General features: G+C 36.2%; 1 protein-coding gene across 1 annotated transcript in view; it reads right to left on the minus strand.

Moving 5' to 3' along the window:
- IL1RAPL2 (interleukin 1 receptor accessory protein like 2) overlaps window positions 1-16,543 on the minus strand; it is a 610,196-nt gene that overhangs the window by 260,739 nt on the left and 332,914 nt on the right. Inside the window, 1 exon segment of the mRNA XM_023757470.1 lies at window positions 7,921-7,995. Coding sequence (XP_023613238.1) covers window positions 7,921-7,995 — 75 coding nt within the window.

Below are 16,543 nucleotides of genomic sequence, written 5' to 3' on the forward strand. Positions count from 1 at the left end.
TACTATGATTGTATTGTTGTCGATATCAACAGGAGTTTTCTTATGTATTTGGGTGCTCCTGCATTGGGTGCATATATGTTTATCAGGGTCATATCCTCTTGTTGTATTGATCCCTTTAGTATTATGAAGTGGCCTTCCTTATCTCTTGTCATGACCTTCACTTTCAGGTCTATTTTGTCCGATATAAGGAAGTTTATTACCACCAAACCAGCAATGCAAGAAATGCTAAAGAGTCTGCTGTAAAAAGAAGATATAGGAAGGGAAGAAGGAACACAGGAATAAAGAATAAAAATGGTGACAAACAAGTACCTATTAATAATGACTTTAAATGTAAGTGGATTAAATGCCCCAATCAAAAGCATAGGAGTAGCTCAGTGGATAAGAAATCATGACCCATATACCTGCTGTCTACAGGAAACCCACCTCAGAACAATGGACTCAGACTGACGGTGAAGGGATGGAAAAAGATTTTTCAGGAGAATGGAAATGAAAAAAAAAAAGCTGGGGTAGCAACACTTACATCTGACACATTAGACTTCAAAGTGAAGACCATAACGAGAGATAAGGAAGACCACTTCATAATACTAAAGGGAGCAATTCAACAAGAAGATATAACTCTGGTAAACATATATGCACCCAATGCAGGAGCACCCATATACATAAAAAACAACAACAACAACACTTCTGGAGAATATCAAGGGAGAGATTGACAGCAATACAATCATAGTAGGGGACTTTAATACCCCATTAACACCACTGGACAAATCCTCTAAACAAAAAATCATCAAAGAAACATCAATTCTAAATGACTCACTAGATCAGATGGAATTAATTGACATCTTCAGAACATTTCACCCCAAAGCCACAGAATATACATTCTTCTCAAGTGCACATGGGTCATTCTTAAAAATAGACCACATATTGGGACACAGGCAAAATCTTTTCAAATTTAAAAAATATAAATCATATCAATCATCTTCTCAGATCACAATGGCATAAAACTAGGAATCAACTATAATAAAAAAAGTCAAACACCTGGAAGCTAAATAGCATGCAGATGACATGATAATATACATAATATACATAGAAAACCCCAAAGACTCCATCAAGTAACTACTAGACCTAGTAAATGAATTTGGCAATGTAGCAGAATACATAATTAACACCCAGAAATCTATGCCTTTTATATACACCAAAAATTAACTCACAGAAAAAAAAGAAAAAATCCCATTTATATATCATTGCCCCCCCAAAAAATTAAGATACCTAGGAATAAACTTAACTAATAAGGTAAAAGACCTGTACTCGGAAAACTACAGAACATTGAAAAAAGAAATAGAGGATGACATAAACAAATGGAAAAACATACCATGTTCATGGATTGGTAGAATCAACATCATTAAAATGTCCATACTACCTAAAGCAATCTACAGATTCAATGCAATCCCCATTAAAATACAAACAGTATATTTCAAAGATCTAGAACAAACTCTCCAAAAATTCATCTGGAATAAAAAAAAGACTCCAAAAGCCACAGCAATCCTGAGAGAGAAGAACAAAGTTGAAAGGATCACAATACCAGATATCAAGCTATATTACCAAGCCATGGTTCTCAAAACTGCCTGGTACTGGCACAAGAACAGACATATAGACCAATGGAACAGAATAGAGAACCTGGAAATCGTCCCAAGCCATTATGCCCAATTAATATTTGACAAAGGAGGCAAGAGCATACAATGGAGTCAAGACAGTCTCTTCAATAAATGGTGCTGGGAAATTTGATACATGAAAAAAATGAAAGTAGACCACCAACTTACACCATACACAAAAACAAACTCAAAATGGCTGAAGGACTTGAATGTAAGACGGGAAATCATAAAAATCCTACAAGACTCCATAGACAGGAATATAGCAGACATATGTCTTAGCAATATCTTTACCAATACAGCTCCTTGGACAATGGAGACTACGGAGAAAATAAACAAATGGGACTACACCAAAATAAAAAGCTTCTGCACAGCAAAAGAAACCATCAACAAAACAAAAAAAAGCTCACTGCATGAGAGAACATATTTGCCAATGATATTTCTGATAAGGGTTTAATCTCCAAAATTTACAGGGAACTCATACAACTTAACAAAAGGAAGATATACGATCCAATCAAAAAATGGGCAAAGTATCTGAATACACACTTTTCAAAAGAGGACATACAGAAGGCCAAGAGACATATGAAAACATGCTCAAAGTTACTAATCACTCGAGAGATGCAAATCCAAACAATGAGATACCATATCATACCTGTCAGATGGCTGTCATCAACAAATCATCAAAGGAAAAGTGCTGGCGAGGACGTGGAGAAAAAGGAACCCTCATGCACTGCGGATGGGAATGTAGACTGGTGCAGCCACTGTGGACTTTCCTCAAAAATTTAAAAATGGAACTCCCATTTGACCCAGTAATCTTACTTCTAGGACTATATCCCAAGAAATCAGAAACACCAATCAGAAAGGATATATGCACCCCTATGTTCATAGCAGCACAATTTACAATAGCTAAGATTTGGAAACAGCCTAAGTGCCCATCAGCAGATGAGTGGATTAAAAAACTGTGGTACAGCCGAAACCGGTTTGGCTCAGTGGATAGAGCGTTGGCCTGCAGACTGAAAGGTCCCAGGTTCGATTCCGGTCAAGGGCATGTACCTGGGTTGCGGGCACATCCCCAGTGGGGGGCGTGCAGGAGGCAGCTGATCGATGTTTCTCTCTCATCGATGTTTCTAACTCTCTATCCCTCTCCCTTCCTCTCTGTAAAAAATCAATAAAATATATTAAAAAAACAACAACTGTTGTACATCTACACTATGGAATACTATGCCGCTATAAAAAGGAAGGAAGTTTTACCATTTGCAACAGCATGGATGGAATTGGAGAGCATTATGCTAAGTGAAATAAGTCAGTTGGAGAAAGATAAATACCACATGATCTCACTCATATGTGGGATATAATGATCAACATAATTTCATGAACAAGAATAGATCCAGAGACAAATGGTAGGGGAGCGGGTGTTAGAGAGCAACCAAAGGACTTGTATACATGCATATTAGCATAACCAATGGACACAGACACTGAGGCAGTGAGGCATTGCTCGAGGAATGGCTGGGGGGGGGGAGGGTCAATTGTAGAAAAAAAAGACATATATAAAACTTTAGACAATAAAAAATAATAAAATAAAAAGAGCAAACATGAAACAACAACAACAACAACAAAAATCTCTCAACAAAGTGGGTATGGAGCGAATGTACCTCAACAAAATAAAAGTTACATGTAACATAATAATCATTGGTGAAAAGTTGAAAGCTTTTCAATTAAGGTTAGCACCAAGAAAATTATGCCTACTCTTTCCATTTTTATTCAAGACAGTATTTAGAAATACTAACCAGAGAAATTAGTAAAAAATAAGTAAAAGGCATCTATATAGGAAATGAGGAAGCAAAATTACCTCTATTTGAAAATGGCATGTTATTATATGTAGAAAACCCTAAGGACTCAATAAAAAAACTGTTAGAACTAATAAACAAGTTTAATAAAATTTAAAAATACAAAATCAATACCCAAGTATATGCTGTGTTTCTATGCACTAACAACAAAATATGAGAAAGAGAAATGAAGAAAACAATTTCATTTACAGTATTATCAAATACAATAAAATATTTGTAAATAAATTTAATCTAGGAGGTAAAAGATCTGTACACTGAAAACTATAAGACACTGATGAAAGAAATTGAAGAAGAAAAATAAATGTAAAGGTATTTTGTGCTCATGGATTGGAAGATTTAATATTGTTGAAATATTCATACTACAAATTCAATGCAGTGACTACAAAATTCTATGTTCATTTTTTACAGAAATAAAACAATTTTAAAATTGGTACACAAATGACTCCAAAGAATCAATGCAATCTTGAGAAAGAACAAAGGAGGAGGCATCACACTTCCTTACTTTCAATAATATAACAAATCTTTACTATGGCATTGGCATAAAAACAGATACATAGATTAATAGGACAGCATAGAGAACCCCAAAATAAAACCATTCATATATGGTTAATTAATTTACAACAAGGAAGCCAATGATATACAATTGGCAAATGATAACCTCCTCAATAAGTGGGACTGGGTAAACTATAGAGCCACATGTAAAAGAATGAAACTGGAACCCCATCTTACACTAGACACAAAAATCAACTCTATTTAGATTAAAGACTAGAACATTTAACCTGATTCCATAAAACTCCTAAAAGAAAACAGGGTCTTGTCGATGATTTTTTTATTTGACACCAAAAACAAAGACAACAAAAGCAACAATAATTAAGTAGGACTACATCAAACTAAAAAGCTTCTGCACAGCAAAGAAAACCATCCATCAACAAAATAAAAAGGCACCCTATCGAATGGGAGAAAATATTTACAAACCATATATCCAATAAGAGATTAATATCAAAAATATATAAGAAATTCATATGACTCAATAACAACAAAAAATAACCCAATTAAAAATGGGCAAAAATCTGAATATACATGTTTTCCAAAGAAAGCATACAAATGGATAACAGGGTCATGAAAAAGTACTCAACATCACTAATCATCAGGGAAATGCAAAAGCACTATGAGATATCACTTTACACTTGTTAGGATGACTATTATAAAAAAGACAAGAGATAACAAATGCTGAAGAGAATATGGATAAAAAGGAATCCTCATGCACTACTGGCAGACCAGTGCAGCCACTGTGGAAAACAGTATGGGGTTTCCTAAAAAAATTAAAAATGGAACTCCCATTTCACCCAATAATCCCACTTCTAGGAATATATCCCAAGAAATCAGAAACACCAATCAGAAAGGATATATGCACCCCTATGTTGATAGCAGCATAATTTACAATAGCTAAGATTTGGAAATAGCCTAAGTGGCCATCAGCAGATGAGAGGATTAGAAAACTGTGGTACATCTATACAATGGAATACTATCCTGCTGTAAAAAAAGAAGGAACTCTTACCATTTTCAACAGCATGGATGGACCTGGAAAGCATCATGCTAAGCAAAATAAGCCAGTCAGAGAAAGATAAATATCACATGATCTCATTCATTTGTGGAATATAATGAACATCATAAACTGATGAACAAAAATAGATCCAGAGACAGAGAAGCATCAAAAAGACTGTCAAACCTCAGAGGGAAGCCAGTGAAGGCTGGGTGGGGGGGTGGGGGGTAAGAGATCAACCAAAGGACTTGTATGCATGCATATAAGCATAACCAATGGACACAGGTACTAGGGGGCTGCTTCTTTTCCTTATGGTAGGTGCCGTATTGTGTGGAAGAAAACTCGAATTCTAAACCTAGTTCTAATATCTACGAGCTCTGTGATGCTTTAGATGAGTCATTAAACTTTAATGAGATTATTTTTCTTCTGTATCAAAAAAAGCTTTAACTATATACCTAAGAATGGCTTTTAGAATTAGAAATCATGACTCTAAAGTACCTAGCACAGTCCCTGGCAAATGACAGGTGTTGAATAAATGGTAAGAATTTTTTTTTTTTAATGTTGCATATACTGTTTCTACTACTAAGAGTAGCTTCTAATGAGTATAATATTTGGTGTGTTTTTTTTTCCAAGCTGTTATGTGAATCTTTCTTTTTCCTGGATGGTGTGATTTCAGGTTGAATGTTATTTTCATTAACTTAGTTTCCTAAAACATTTATCTTATGACCCTTTACTTACCTTACTGGACTGGATAAAAAGCACTAATCAGAGACCCTGAAATAATTCACCTCCTCCTTCATTCTTCCCCATGTTTCCAGAAAACATTTTTAGAATTATTAAAATATTTTAATGAAAATAATTTCACAGAGAAATATTTTTAAAACTACCTGTATTGTAAAATAATTTTTCTAAAGAATAAGATGTTTATTTTAAATTCCAAAGGTTACATCTCTAAAAATAAAAATTGTTTAACAAAACAAAACAAAAATTCCTTCCAATTGCCAAAAAAGAATTAGTCCTGGTGGAGTAAATATTTATTTATTAAAATAAAAGCTAAATATACTTTCAGAAAGAGAAAATAAATAAATCAAACATAACAGGACCAAATTAGATTTTTGTGTGTTCTGAACATTGTGTTTGTTTTTATATTTTATACATTACTACGGGCCATTGCAGCTAAATTTGCTTGCACTGTGAGAATAATAGTTTTAAGATTATTTTGTTAAGAACTTATTTATCATCTCAAAATATACAGTTATTTGGTTAAGATTAATCTTCTTTCAGCATTATACTGTGAACACAATTTAGCAATAACCAAACTGTCATCACTTTTCAGCAAAAAGTATGTAAATTTCTAGAACCTTGTAGATGCCTAATGGAATACACTATAGCATGGAGAGTAAAAATTTGTATTTTCCTCTATAGACAACAAAATAGCTGCATCAATGCCAACTTCATACACTAACAAATACTTATTTCCACTGAAAATTTTCATTTACTGTATTGACTTTAGAAATATTCAGAACAGAGAACTGAATGTACCTCTCAAATAAAAACAGGAACAATTTTTTCATAACCTGTTTTCTTTAATGTATATCTTTATTATGATAGTATTGCAGATGTCAACCATTTACACCCCCGCCTTGTACCCCTCTCCTCCAAACCCCTACCCACCACCCAGGTCTTCACCACCCTATTGCTCATACCCATGAGCTATGCATATAGATATATAAGTTCTTTGGTCTCCCCACCCCCACATCAAGGTTTGTCAGACTGTTCTGTGCTTCTATGCTTCAGGTCTTAAGTTGTTGGTTAATTCATTTTGTTCATTAGATTCCCAAAATAAGTGAGATCATGTGATATTTGTCCCTCTCAGTTTGGCTTGTTTCACTTAGTATAATATTTTCCAGGTCCATCCATGCTGTCCCAAAGGGTAAAAGATAGCACACTTGAAATCTACATAATTTTATTAACTATTATCACCCCCAATAAATTAAATTATTTTAAAGTTGAGTAAAAAATGAGTGAAATACTTGGGTCTATTTATCGTATCTGGCTATATAATTGGTAGGTCCCACTATAGTCAGATATTTCCATAAAGTATATGCAAAAAGTAACTCTAATGCATTTCCAGCATATTTATTCATTTCTCTTGTTCATAATGGAAGACATTCTTAGAATTGAAGAATAGTTTGGAATTCAATTGATGAAGGCTTACAAAGGTTAAAGTGAAGATTTAAAAGAGATACTGGCAGAACTCTGAGTTTTAAGCTTAAAGTTCTTTAAATACAAGGATTAGTTGTAGGGGACACACGATAAAGGGCCCAATACCTTGCATCCTTATTTGAGACCATAAAAAGACAGCAACACCTATCAATCAACTTTTTCCTTTTCCCAACACCATATGATTCATAAATATTCAAGATTTCACCCTAAAACAAGTTTTAAATAACCATATAGTCTGCCATTGGCAATAATATTATCAAAATATTTTCAAGGCTATTTGAGGCTTCTTTTTTTGAAAGTGATTATTCCACAAAGGTTAATGATTTTTAATTAAAAAAATGCTTACAACCATTAAAAGTTTTCTGTACCAATCACTAATGTACAACACCGATGAATATATCAATCATAGAGTTAAAAAGCTCTGCTCTACAGCACACTTAATACCCAGTGTAACCAATTAGTATTACCATTTCTTGATGCAATACAAACACATTTCCTTAAACTGCTATTGCACTGAACTCCAGGGTTATAAATGAGTAGACATAAATTGATTTGCATGTAGTAACAGTGGCAATAAACCTTTCTTGGTTCATGAAATTTTCCCCATCTGTTAACAGAGAGCAAGTTTAGGATCTATTATTCCCAAAATGGGACTTACCCAGCTGTACATCTATAACACTTGGCTGATTCTCCATAGGGAATAATGGCTTCGGTGGCTTGTCTGTGAGTAAAGCTAGGAGAGAAAATAAAAGAAGGTAAAAATTTTGAGATAAATTACAGGATAGAAAAATTATATAATTTATTATATTCAATGTTTGTAGACTTTATGGTGTATAAACATTTATTAGATAGTATTCTTACTTGAGTTATTACTCTATCCATACAATATCCGTTTCCCAGAATATTTAGAGCACCATTGATCACTGTAAATAGGCCATTTCATCAGCTACACTTTCCAACATGATCAAACGGATAGAATATGTTGAGTGGTTTTATAAGCTTGTGAATTTAAGAAAATGTAGATTTTAAAAGTATTATCAGGGGAGAACCAAGATGGCAGTGTAGATAAATGCTGGTACTTGCTGCCTCCCACAACCACATCAAAATTACAACTAAAATACAGAATGACCATCATCCAGAACCACCTGACAGCTGGCTAAATGGAAGTCCTATAATTAGAGAAATAAATAAGAGAGCACATTATGATTGGTAGGATGGGGGAAGGTGTGGAATGGGCTGGACCAGCACCCACATGTACCGCTTATTTAATTGGGAGGGAGATTGTCTCTGCAGAGGCCCACTGTGAGGCAAAAGGGGTCCCAGCCCCACACCAGACCCCCAGCCCAGGCTCCCAGAACTGGGAAGAGAAGTTGCTGTGAGTACAGGCTGTAAAAACCAGTGGGGATTGGGCAGTGACACGGAGACTGCTGATGACCCAGCTGTTCCTTTTAAAGGGCCTTGCGTGAACTTTCTCAGACTCACTTCCTCTGAGCTCCAGCACTCAGTGCCTGGTGGCTGCTCTGGAGGACCCAGATATATACCAGATGAAGGTGCTCACAGTGGTCACTGTTTCTATGATGAGACCTCCCCTGTCCCAGGGCTGACTGGAAACCATACCTGAATCCACATAAACCTGAAGCACACTGTTTGTTCTGCTCTGGTGATTCCCTGAGACCATGCCCTATCCAATTTGCAGCGTCACCCAAACTGTTTACAGCAGCTTTTCCATATGAATGGCCTGTCCTGGCTCAGGCATCAGACTTTGATAAAATCTCTCAAACAAGCAGCAGCTGGGTCAGGGTGCCCCAAACCTATCAATGAAAGGCCCAAGACCCAGAAATAGCACCAGCCTACCTTGCTTCACAGCTGGGCCTTGCCTGGGCCCTCCCAAACCCGATACAAAGAGGAGGAATCTGAAGATCTCTTTGTAGCTCCTGCCTGGTGGCCCCAGGCAGTGTGTACCTAAGAGCCAGTGAACCCAGTGGTCAGCATCAGATCATACCAGATTACAACTCTACACATCCATAAGCAACACACTCAAGGGAAAGACTCAGTGAGCAACAAAGCCACACTGAAGCAAGTCCCGCTCCATAAGGTGTCTCCTGCATAGCAGATCTCCCACTGTAGTCTCAGCTGGTCCTCACAGCAAATTGGCCTGGAGTTCAATTCCTCCCAGTGATGCCAACAGCAATCAAGACTCAACTACAACAAGATGTGCTTGCAGCCCACAAATAGGCACTCCTAGAGTGCCCCACTCAGGTGCCTGGGGAGGCTAAGCTACTGGGCCCTATAGAACACCTACTACACAAGGCTACTCTACCAAGTCAAGGAGACATAGCAGCTCTACCCAATACAAAGAAACAAACACATGGAAGCAGCCAGAATGTGAAGACAAAGAAACATGTTACAAATGAAAGAAATGGAATAAAGAAAACTACTGAATATAAAGTTCAAAACTATGGTTATAAGGTTTTTCAAGAATCTTCTTGAGACCTCCAAGGAACTTAGTGAGACTTTAAGGATTTTAGTGACATTGAAAAAAAATAATAAAAATGGAAAAGTACAGTCAGAAATTAAGCACATACCGACTGAAGTAAAGACTAATATACAGGGATTCAATAGTAGAGTAGAGGATTCCTATAAACAAATCAATTATTTGAAATATGAGGAAACAAAAATAACACCCAATCAGAAGAGCACAAAGAAAATGGAATCCAAAAATATGAAGATAGTGTAAAGAGCTTCTGGAACAACTTCAAGTGTACCGACATTTGCATTATGGGGGTGCCAGAAGAAGAGAGAGAGCAAGATATTTAAAACCTATTTGAAGAAATAATGACAGAAAACTTCCCCTACCTGCTGAAAGAAATACATTTACAAGTCCAGGAAGCACAGAGAGTCCCAAACAAGAGGAACCCAAAGAAGACCACACCAAGACACATCATAATTAAAATGCCAAGGGCTAAAGACAAAGAGAGAATCTTAAAAGCAGCAAGAGAAAAGCTCTTAGTTATCTACAAGGGAGGGCCCATACAACTGTCAGCTGACTTCTCAACAGAAACTTTGCAGGTCAGAAGGAAGTGGCAAGAAATATTCAAAAGGATGAATAGCAAGGACCTATAAGTAGGATTACTCTACCAAGCAAAGCTATCATTTAGAATTGAATGTCAGATAAAGAGCTTCACAGACAAGAAAAACTAAAGGAGTTCATCACCACCAAACCAGTATTACATGAATTGCTGGAGGGTATTCTTTAAGGAGAGGGAAAAGAAGAGAAAAATATAAGAAATATGAACAATAAAAATGAATGAATACATTATCTATCAATAATTGAATCTAAAATCAAAATAAACAAATAAGAAATTTAATGAACAAAATAAACTGGTAAATAAAATAGAATCAGAGAAATGAAAATGGAACAGACTGACAATTCTCAGAGGAGAGGGGAGTGGGGGAGTGGAAAGAGATTAAACAAAGATTTTATATGCATGTATGCATTACCTATGGACACAGACAATAGGGTGTCAAAGGCATAGGGTGGGGCAGAAACTGGGTGAAGGGGGGCAATAAGGGGGGAAAAAGAGGGAGATCTGTAATACTCTCAACAATAAATATTAAAATAAATAATTAAAAACAAACAAATAAATAGAAGTATTATCAGATAAACATTTAATCTCTATACCTTTGTGGTGCTACACATTCTTAATGAAATATAACCTAATGGTCTGGCAGATGGAACCTTCTATGCCTCTGAATCATCCCACAATCCCCACCCCAACCACCAAAAACAATATAAAAATCATTAGCACCTTCATTAGAATAACTGATCAAAAACACTAATTGAACATATTTGCCCACCAAATCCTGTAATAAGTGCTAAAGGAGAAGGAAGTAGATATGCAATCTAGGACTATGAACACAGAATTAACACATTAAAATAATGAGATAATGAAATAAAGAATACAATGTAACAAAAATTGTAGCATTTGAGCTATAAGACTATATGTGGTAAAGGAATCGGGGAAAGAGAGATCAATAATGGGAAAACTTTTATGAAGGAAATGGTCTCCATATAGACCTTAAGGAGTATACAAACTTTCAAAGGCATAGTAAGGAAGAAGAAATAGAGGAAAGATTATTAACACAAATTGAGAAACAGAATTAGAACTTATCAAGTACAGTGTGACTAGAGGAGAAGGATCTAGTGATAAGAATTTGGGTGGAGCCGAAACTGGTTTGGCTCAGTGGATAGAGCGTTGGCCTGCGGACTGAAAGGTCCCAGGTTCGATTCCGGTCAAGGGCATGTACCTGGGTTGCGGGCACATCCCCAGTAGGAGATGTGCAGGAGGCAGCTGATCGATGTTTCTCTCTCATCGATGTTTCTAACTCTCTATCTCTCTCCCTTCCTCTCTGTAAAAAATCAATAAAATATATTTAAAAAAAAGAATTAGGGTGGAGTGGAGTAAAGAACAAGTTGTTCATCATGTGGAATAACTTGAACTGAAACTAGATAGATAAAATGGAGCTCAATTCTGGAATATCAAGAGAAACATGCAGACGAATTTGAACATGATGTAATAAACTAGAAGACATTGTAGATTCTTGAAATAAAAGGAAAAAAGAGTCAAGGGAAGTGCTATATAAAGATGATTGGCTTGATATACAAAATGGGCTGGAGAAAAACAAAGTCAGCCAAGAAGATATAGTAACAATGCTGCCATAGGAGCATGAGGACTCAGAGTGGTGGAGTAAGGGAAAAAAGGGGGGCGACTATGAGATACACCTGGAAGAAATAAATGAGAAGACTTGGAACACATAAAAATGCTTTATATCAAACTATTATTTATATCCTGAATTATTTTTCACTGTTCCCAAATTTATATCATGCTTTAGCTATCCAACTTATTACTCTATTTATTAAAGGGAAATGTTTTATACTTCTTTGTAATTCACAGGAGACAGACTAGAGCTGGGTATTTAAGAGAATCATCGAATTATCATTAATGGACTGGCTTAAGAATTTCCTGCTGACATGAGATAAGTTCATCTCATATTTTCAAGGATGTTTAGAAGAGAAAGAAAAGTTGATCACATGACAGGTAAGGTTAGGAAAATATAAAAATTGGGTGAGATTGCCCAAATAGTTGTTGATAACAAACAAATTTACCAGGAATTCATTTAAGAAAGAACTTTACATTAACATTAGCTTCATTTTCCTGATATTCAAATTGCTTAACATGAAAAAGTTTTAGTGAATTACTCTAATTTTTCTAACAAAATGTTATTGATGGCCTACAATACATCTCTTCTTTATGGAATCAAATAATATATTTTTCTAAGCTGATTTTGGCATTATATAGATGAATAGAAATATGACATCTATAGTCTTCATCTTCTAAATAGTTGAGTTACTCTTAATAATCTGATATTTAAATATTATTTGAACTAGTAGAGGCCCAGTGCATGAAATTTGTATACTGGGAGGGGTTGTCCCTCAGCCCAGCCTGTACCCTCTCACAATCTAGGACTGCTGGCTCCCAACTGCTCTCCTGCCTTCCTGCCTGATTGCCCCAAACCACTTCTGCCTGCCAGCCTGATCACCCCCTAACCATTCCCCTGCCAGCCTGATGGACGCCTAACTGCTCCCCTGATGGCCTGGTCGCCCCCCACTGCCCTCCCTGCTGGGCCGGTTGCCCCCAACTGCCCTCCCCTGCCATCCCGGTCGCCCCCAACTACCCTCCCCTGTTGGCCTGGTCACCCCTAACTGCCCTCCCCTGCTGGTCATCTTATGGCTGTGGGCGTGGCCATCTTTGAGGGTGTGGCAGTCAAATAGCATATTCCCTCCTTATTGGCTCTGGGTGCCACCATCTTTGCAATGGTGTGAGGGTCAATTAACATATTGCCTCTTTATTAGATAGGATAAGGGATATATTTTTAAACAAAATTTAAATATATGAATTTAAAATCCAGTCATAACAAATGTTCAATTTTGTTGTTACTTGTTTTTGTTTATAATAACAAAATATTGGAAACAACCAAAATACCTATCAGTAGGCCACTGGTTAAAAAATATCCTGGTACTTTAATATAATGATATATGATTATGCAGCTATTTGAAAAAATTAGCTAAATCTATGTATCTGTAATGAAAATATCTCTAAGATAAACTGTTCAATGAAAAAACAAAGTTCTAATAGTATGCACATTATACAATCCTTTGAATAAAATACATGAATACATAAAATATACACATATGTGATATATGTGTATACACATATAAAGTTTTTGTGTAAGCATGGAATATTTCTGAAGGGATACATGTGAAACTGGTATCTGAGGAGAGAAACTGAGTGGCTGAAAAAGGGTGGATGATGGGGGAAGGACAGTATGGGCAGTCAGAGAAATATTAAATTTTCATTATATACCTTTTATACATTAATTAGAAGAACTTACATAAACTATGCTTTCAAAACATTACTAAATTTAAATTAAACCCAGCCACCTACATTTTATTTATAAAAATCATTTTGTTTTATTTGTAGAATTGTCAATTTGTCTTACACATTCAGGTTATAGACACTTAGCTTGACAAAAACTGTTTTTAGTCTTATTTTAAAATGTTCATTGCCTCCAAATGAATTACAGTAATTAAAATGTGATAGGTGGGAATCAATTGTAAGTAATATATTTCATACTCAATGATTAATGTTTTGTCCTACTTTAATCGGAATATGAATTTAGAGTCATTGTTTTCTCCTATCCTTAGCTTACGTCCTCCCATGGACTATGGTTATATTTACCCTGATTTTATTATTGTTAAATGTCAAGTACTAAAGTGACATTATTAATATTCATGATGATTTTAAGTGCCTTATATTTGTAGGTGGATCATAATTTTCAAAATGCTTTCATAAACATTAGTTCAAGTAATCTACACACCAACATTGGGAGGTAAGGAAGAAAGTTATAATTATGGCCAGTTTAAATTAAGCTTACATTGTCTCATTTGGAGCCCCCTGTAATCAAAAGCACGCATTAGCAGAATGGATAGGTAAAAAAGATATAAAATGGAGGCAGGAGACTGGTAAAAATACTCAGCACTGAACCAATGGTTTTAGCCTCTTTGACTACACACTAATTAACTGAGCTAAGGTTCCTAGGCCAGGGAGAGCAGTTTTGTGGCAAATAGCCAGCTGAATCATGATTCCCGATAGGGCATTACATACTCATATATATGTTTTTTCTAAACCCATGAATGAAAGAGGATGAACTTGCCCTTACCCTAACACATCCCAGTGAGATGTATGGGAGTGGAGCCTCATTAAATTCCAATATCAAATCTAGGACTAGGAAATGCCAAGTGCAGAATGTTTGTGATGATAAAGCAGAAAATGCAGCAATTCATCTGGATTTTGACCACCAGCCTAGAGACAAATCTATCATCGCCGAGTATAATTATAATATTTTCAGATGAGATAGAGCACATGCTGTCATGGGCAGGCAAGCTCATTTCTTTCATTTATTTTAAAATATAATTTGAATTTCACAGTTACTCTTTGGAAAATGAAGAGGGGGACCATCAATATCAGGCCCCCTGAACAACAGAGTGGAGACTGACAATTGTATTAGAACACTTATCCTAGACCTCTAGAGGGACAAACTGAGATTTGAGCTAGCCTTTGAATTTTCTGCTCAAACTTGATGTTTTGATTGGAAGAATGGGAGTAAGGGATGAAGTTTAGTCCTAACATTTCAGTTCACAATTCCTTCCCTGCATTTCCCTCTGTAGCTATTTATGTTTAATCATCCTTAAATATAATTTCCCTACTGAGTATAACATGACACTAGTCTTTTTTAAATCCTTATTGTTTAGAGTATTACACATGTCCCCTTTTATTGCCCATTGACCCCTTTTAGCTTGCCACTACCCCCCCCGTCCCATGCCTTCACCCCATATTGTTTGTGACCATGGGTTATGCATATATGTATCCAAGTTCTTTGATTGATCTCTTCCCACCCACCCACCCCCGTCTTCAAACTAGTCTTAATGCACCAGTGAAGCTATGAATAAAACTACCTGATTCTTCCTAACCCTAGGTTTTCTATGTTTGACACTAATTATCCTGAGTAGAATATCCAAATAAGCTATTTCGTTTCTATAGCTGACAAAGGTTGGGTCTACCTACATCCTGATCAATTGGTTTGATTGAAATTACCAGTCAATTTCCATGAAACAGTATAATGAATCAATATAATCAGTTGTTTGAGTGAATATAGCTGTTTATTTGACTATACTGCTTAAGTATTATATACTATTATTAACAAGTTTTATTATCCTCTTTTATTGTTGATTTTCTATTTTTTTGTCAGAGACAAGTAGGAGGGAGTAGAAGGACAGCTTGATAAAAAGTACACTAAGTGTATGAGCCCATATGATTAGGATCATAAAGTAACTCATTAATTTATTTTTTATGATTAATCATTTAATTGACAAATAAGTATCAGACTGTGAAAGGGTCTGAGGCAACATTAGCCTCACAAGCTCTGGTTGCAAAAACTTACTTGTTGAGATCTTAGAATTTTTTTTTCATCTGATTCAAATGAAATTGAGGAAGAGAAGCAGAGTTCACATGCTATAAAATATTATCTACCTTTCATAATTGTTTAATTTTCTTTTTGACATTGGTGAGATAGTCTCTTTTTTGTTTGTTTTTCTTTGTTCATTTTTAAATTTGTCTTTATTATTGGAGGAATAAAGATGTACCCTTCCCCCCAATTGACCCCTTTTAGCCCCCCCCCCCATACCAGGCCTTCAACACACTACTGTCTGTGAACATGGGTTACACATATCCTATTAATAAAAGGCTAATATGCAAATTGTTCCCTCAGGAGTTTGACTGACCAGGTGTTCAACCTTTCACTATGATGTGCGCTGAACACCAGGGGGCGGTGCAGAATGAAGGAAGGCCCCAGCTGGCAGCCGGCAGCTGGGGGAAGGAAGGCCCCAGCTGGTAGCTGGCAGCCAGGGGAAGGAAGGCCCTGGCCAGCAGTCAGCATCCTGGGGAAGGAAGGCCCTGATCGTCCCTGATTGCCAGCCAGTCCTAGGGACACTACCCATGCACAAATTTCATGCACCAGGCCTCTAGTATGCATATAAGTTCTTGGTTGATCTCTTCCCACCCATCCACCCACCCCCGTCTTCTGTCTGAGATTCATCAGTCTGTTCCATATTTCTATGTTTCTGGATCTATTTTGATCATCACTTTATTTTTGTTCTTTAA

This window comes from Myotis lucifugus, unplaced genomic scaffold (genome assembly GCF_000147115.1).
Source record: "Myotis lucifugus unplaced genomic scaffold, Myoluc2.0 scaffold_2, whole genome shotgun sequence".
NCBI classification, from domain to species: Eukaryota; Metazoa; Chordata; class Mammalia; order Chiroptera; family Vespertilionidae; genus Myotis; species Myotis lucifugus.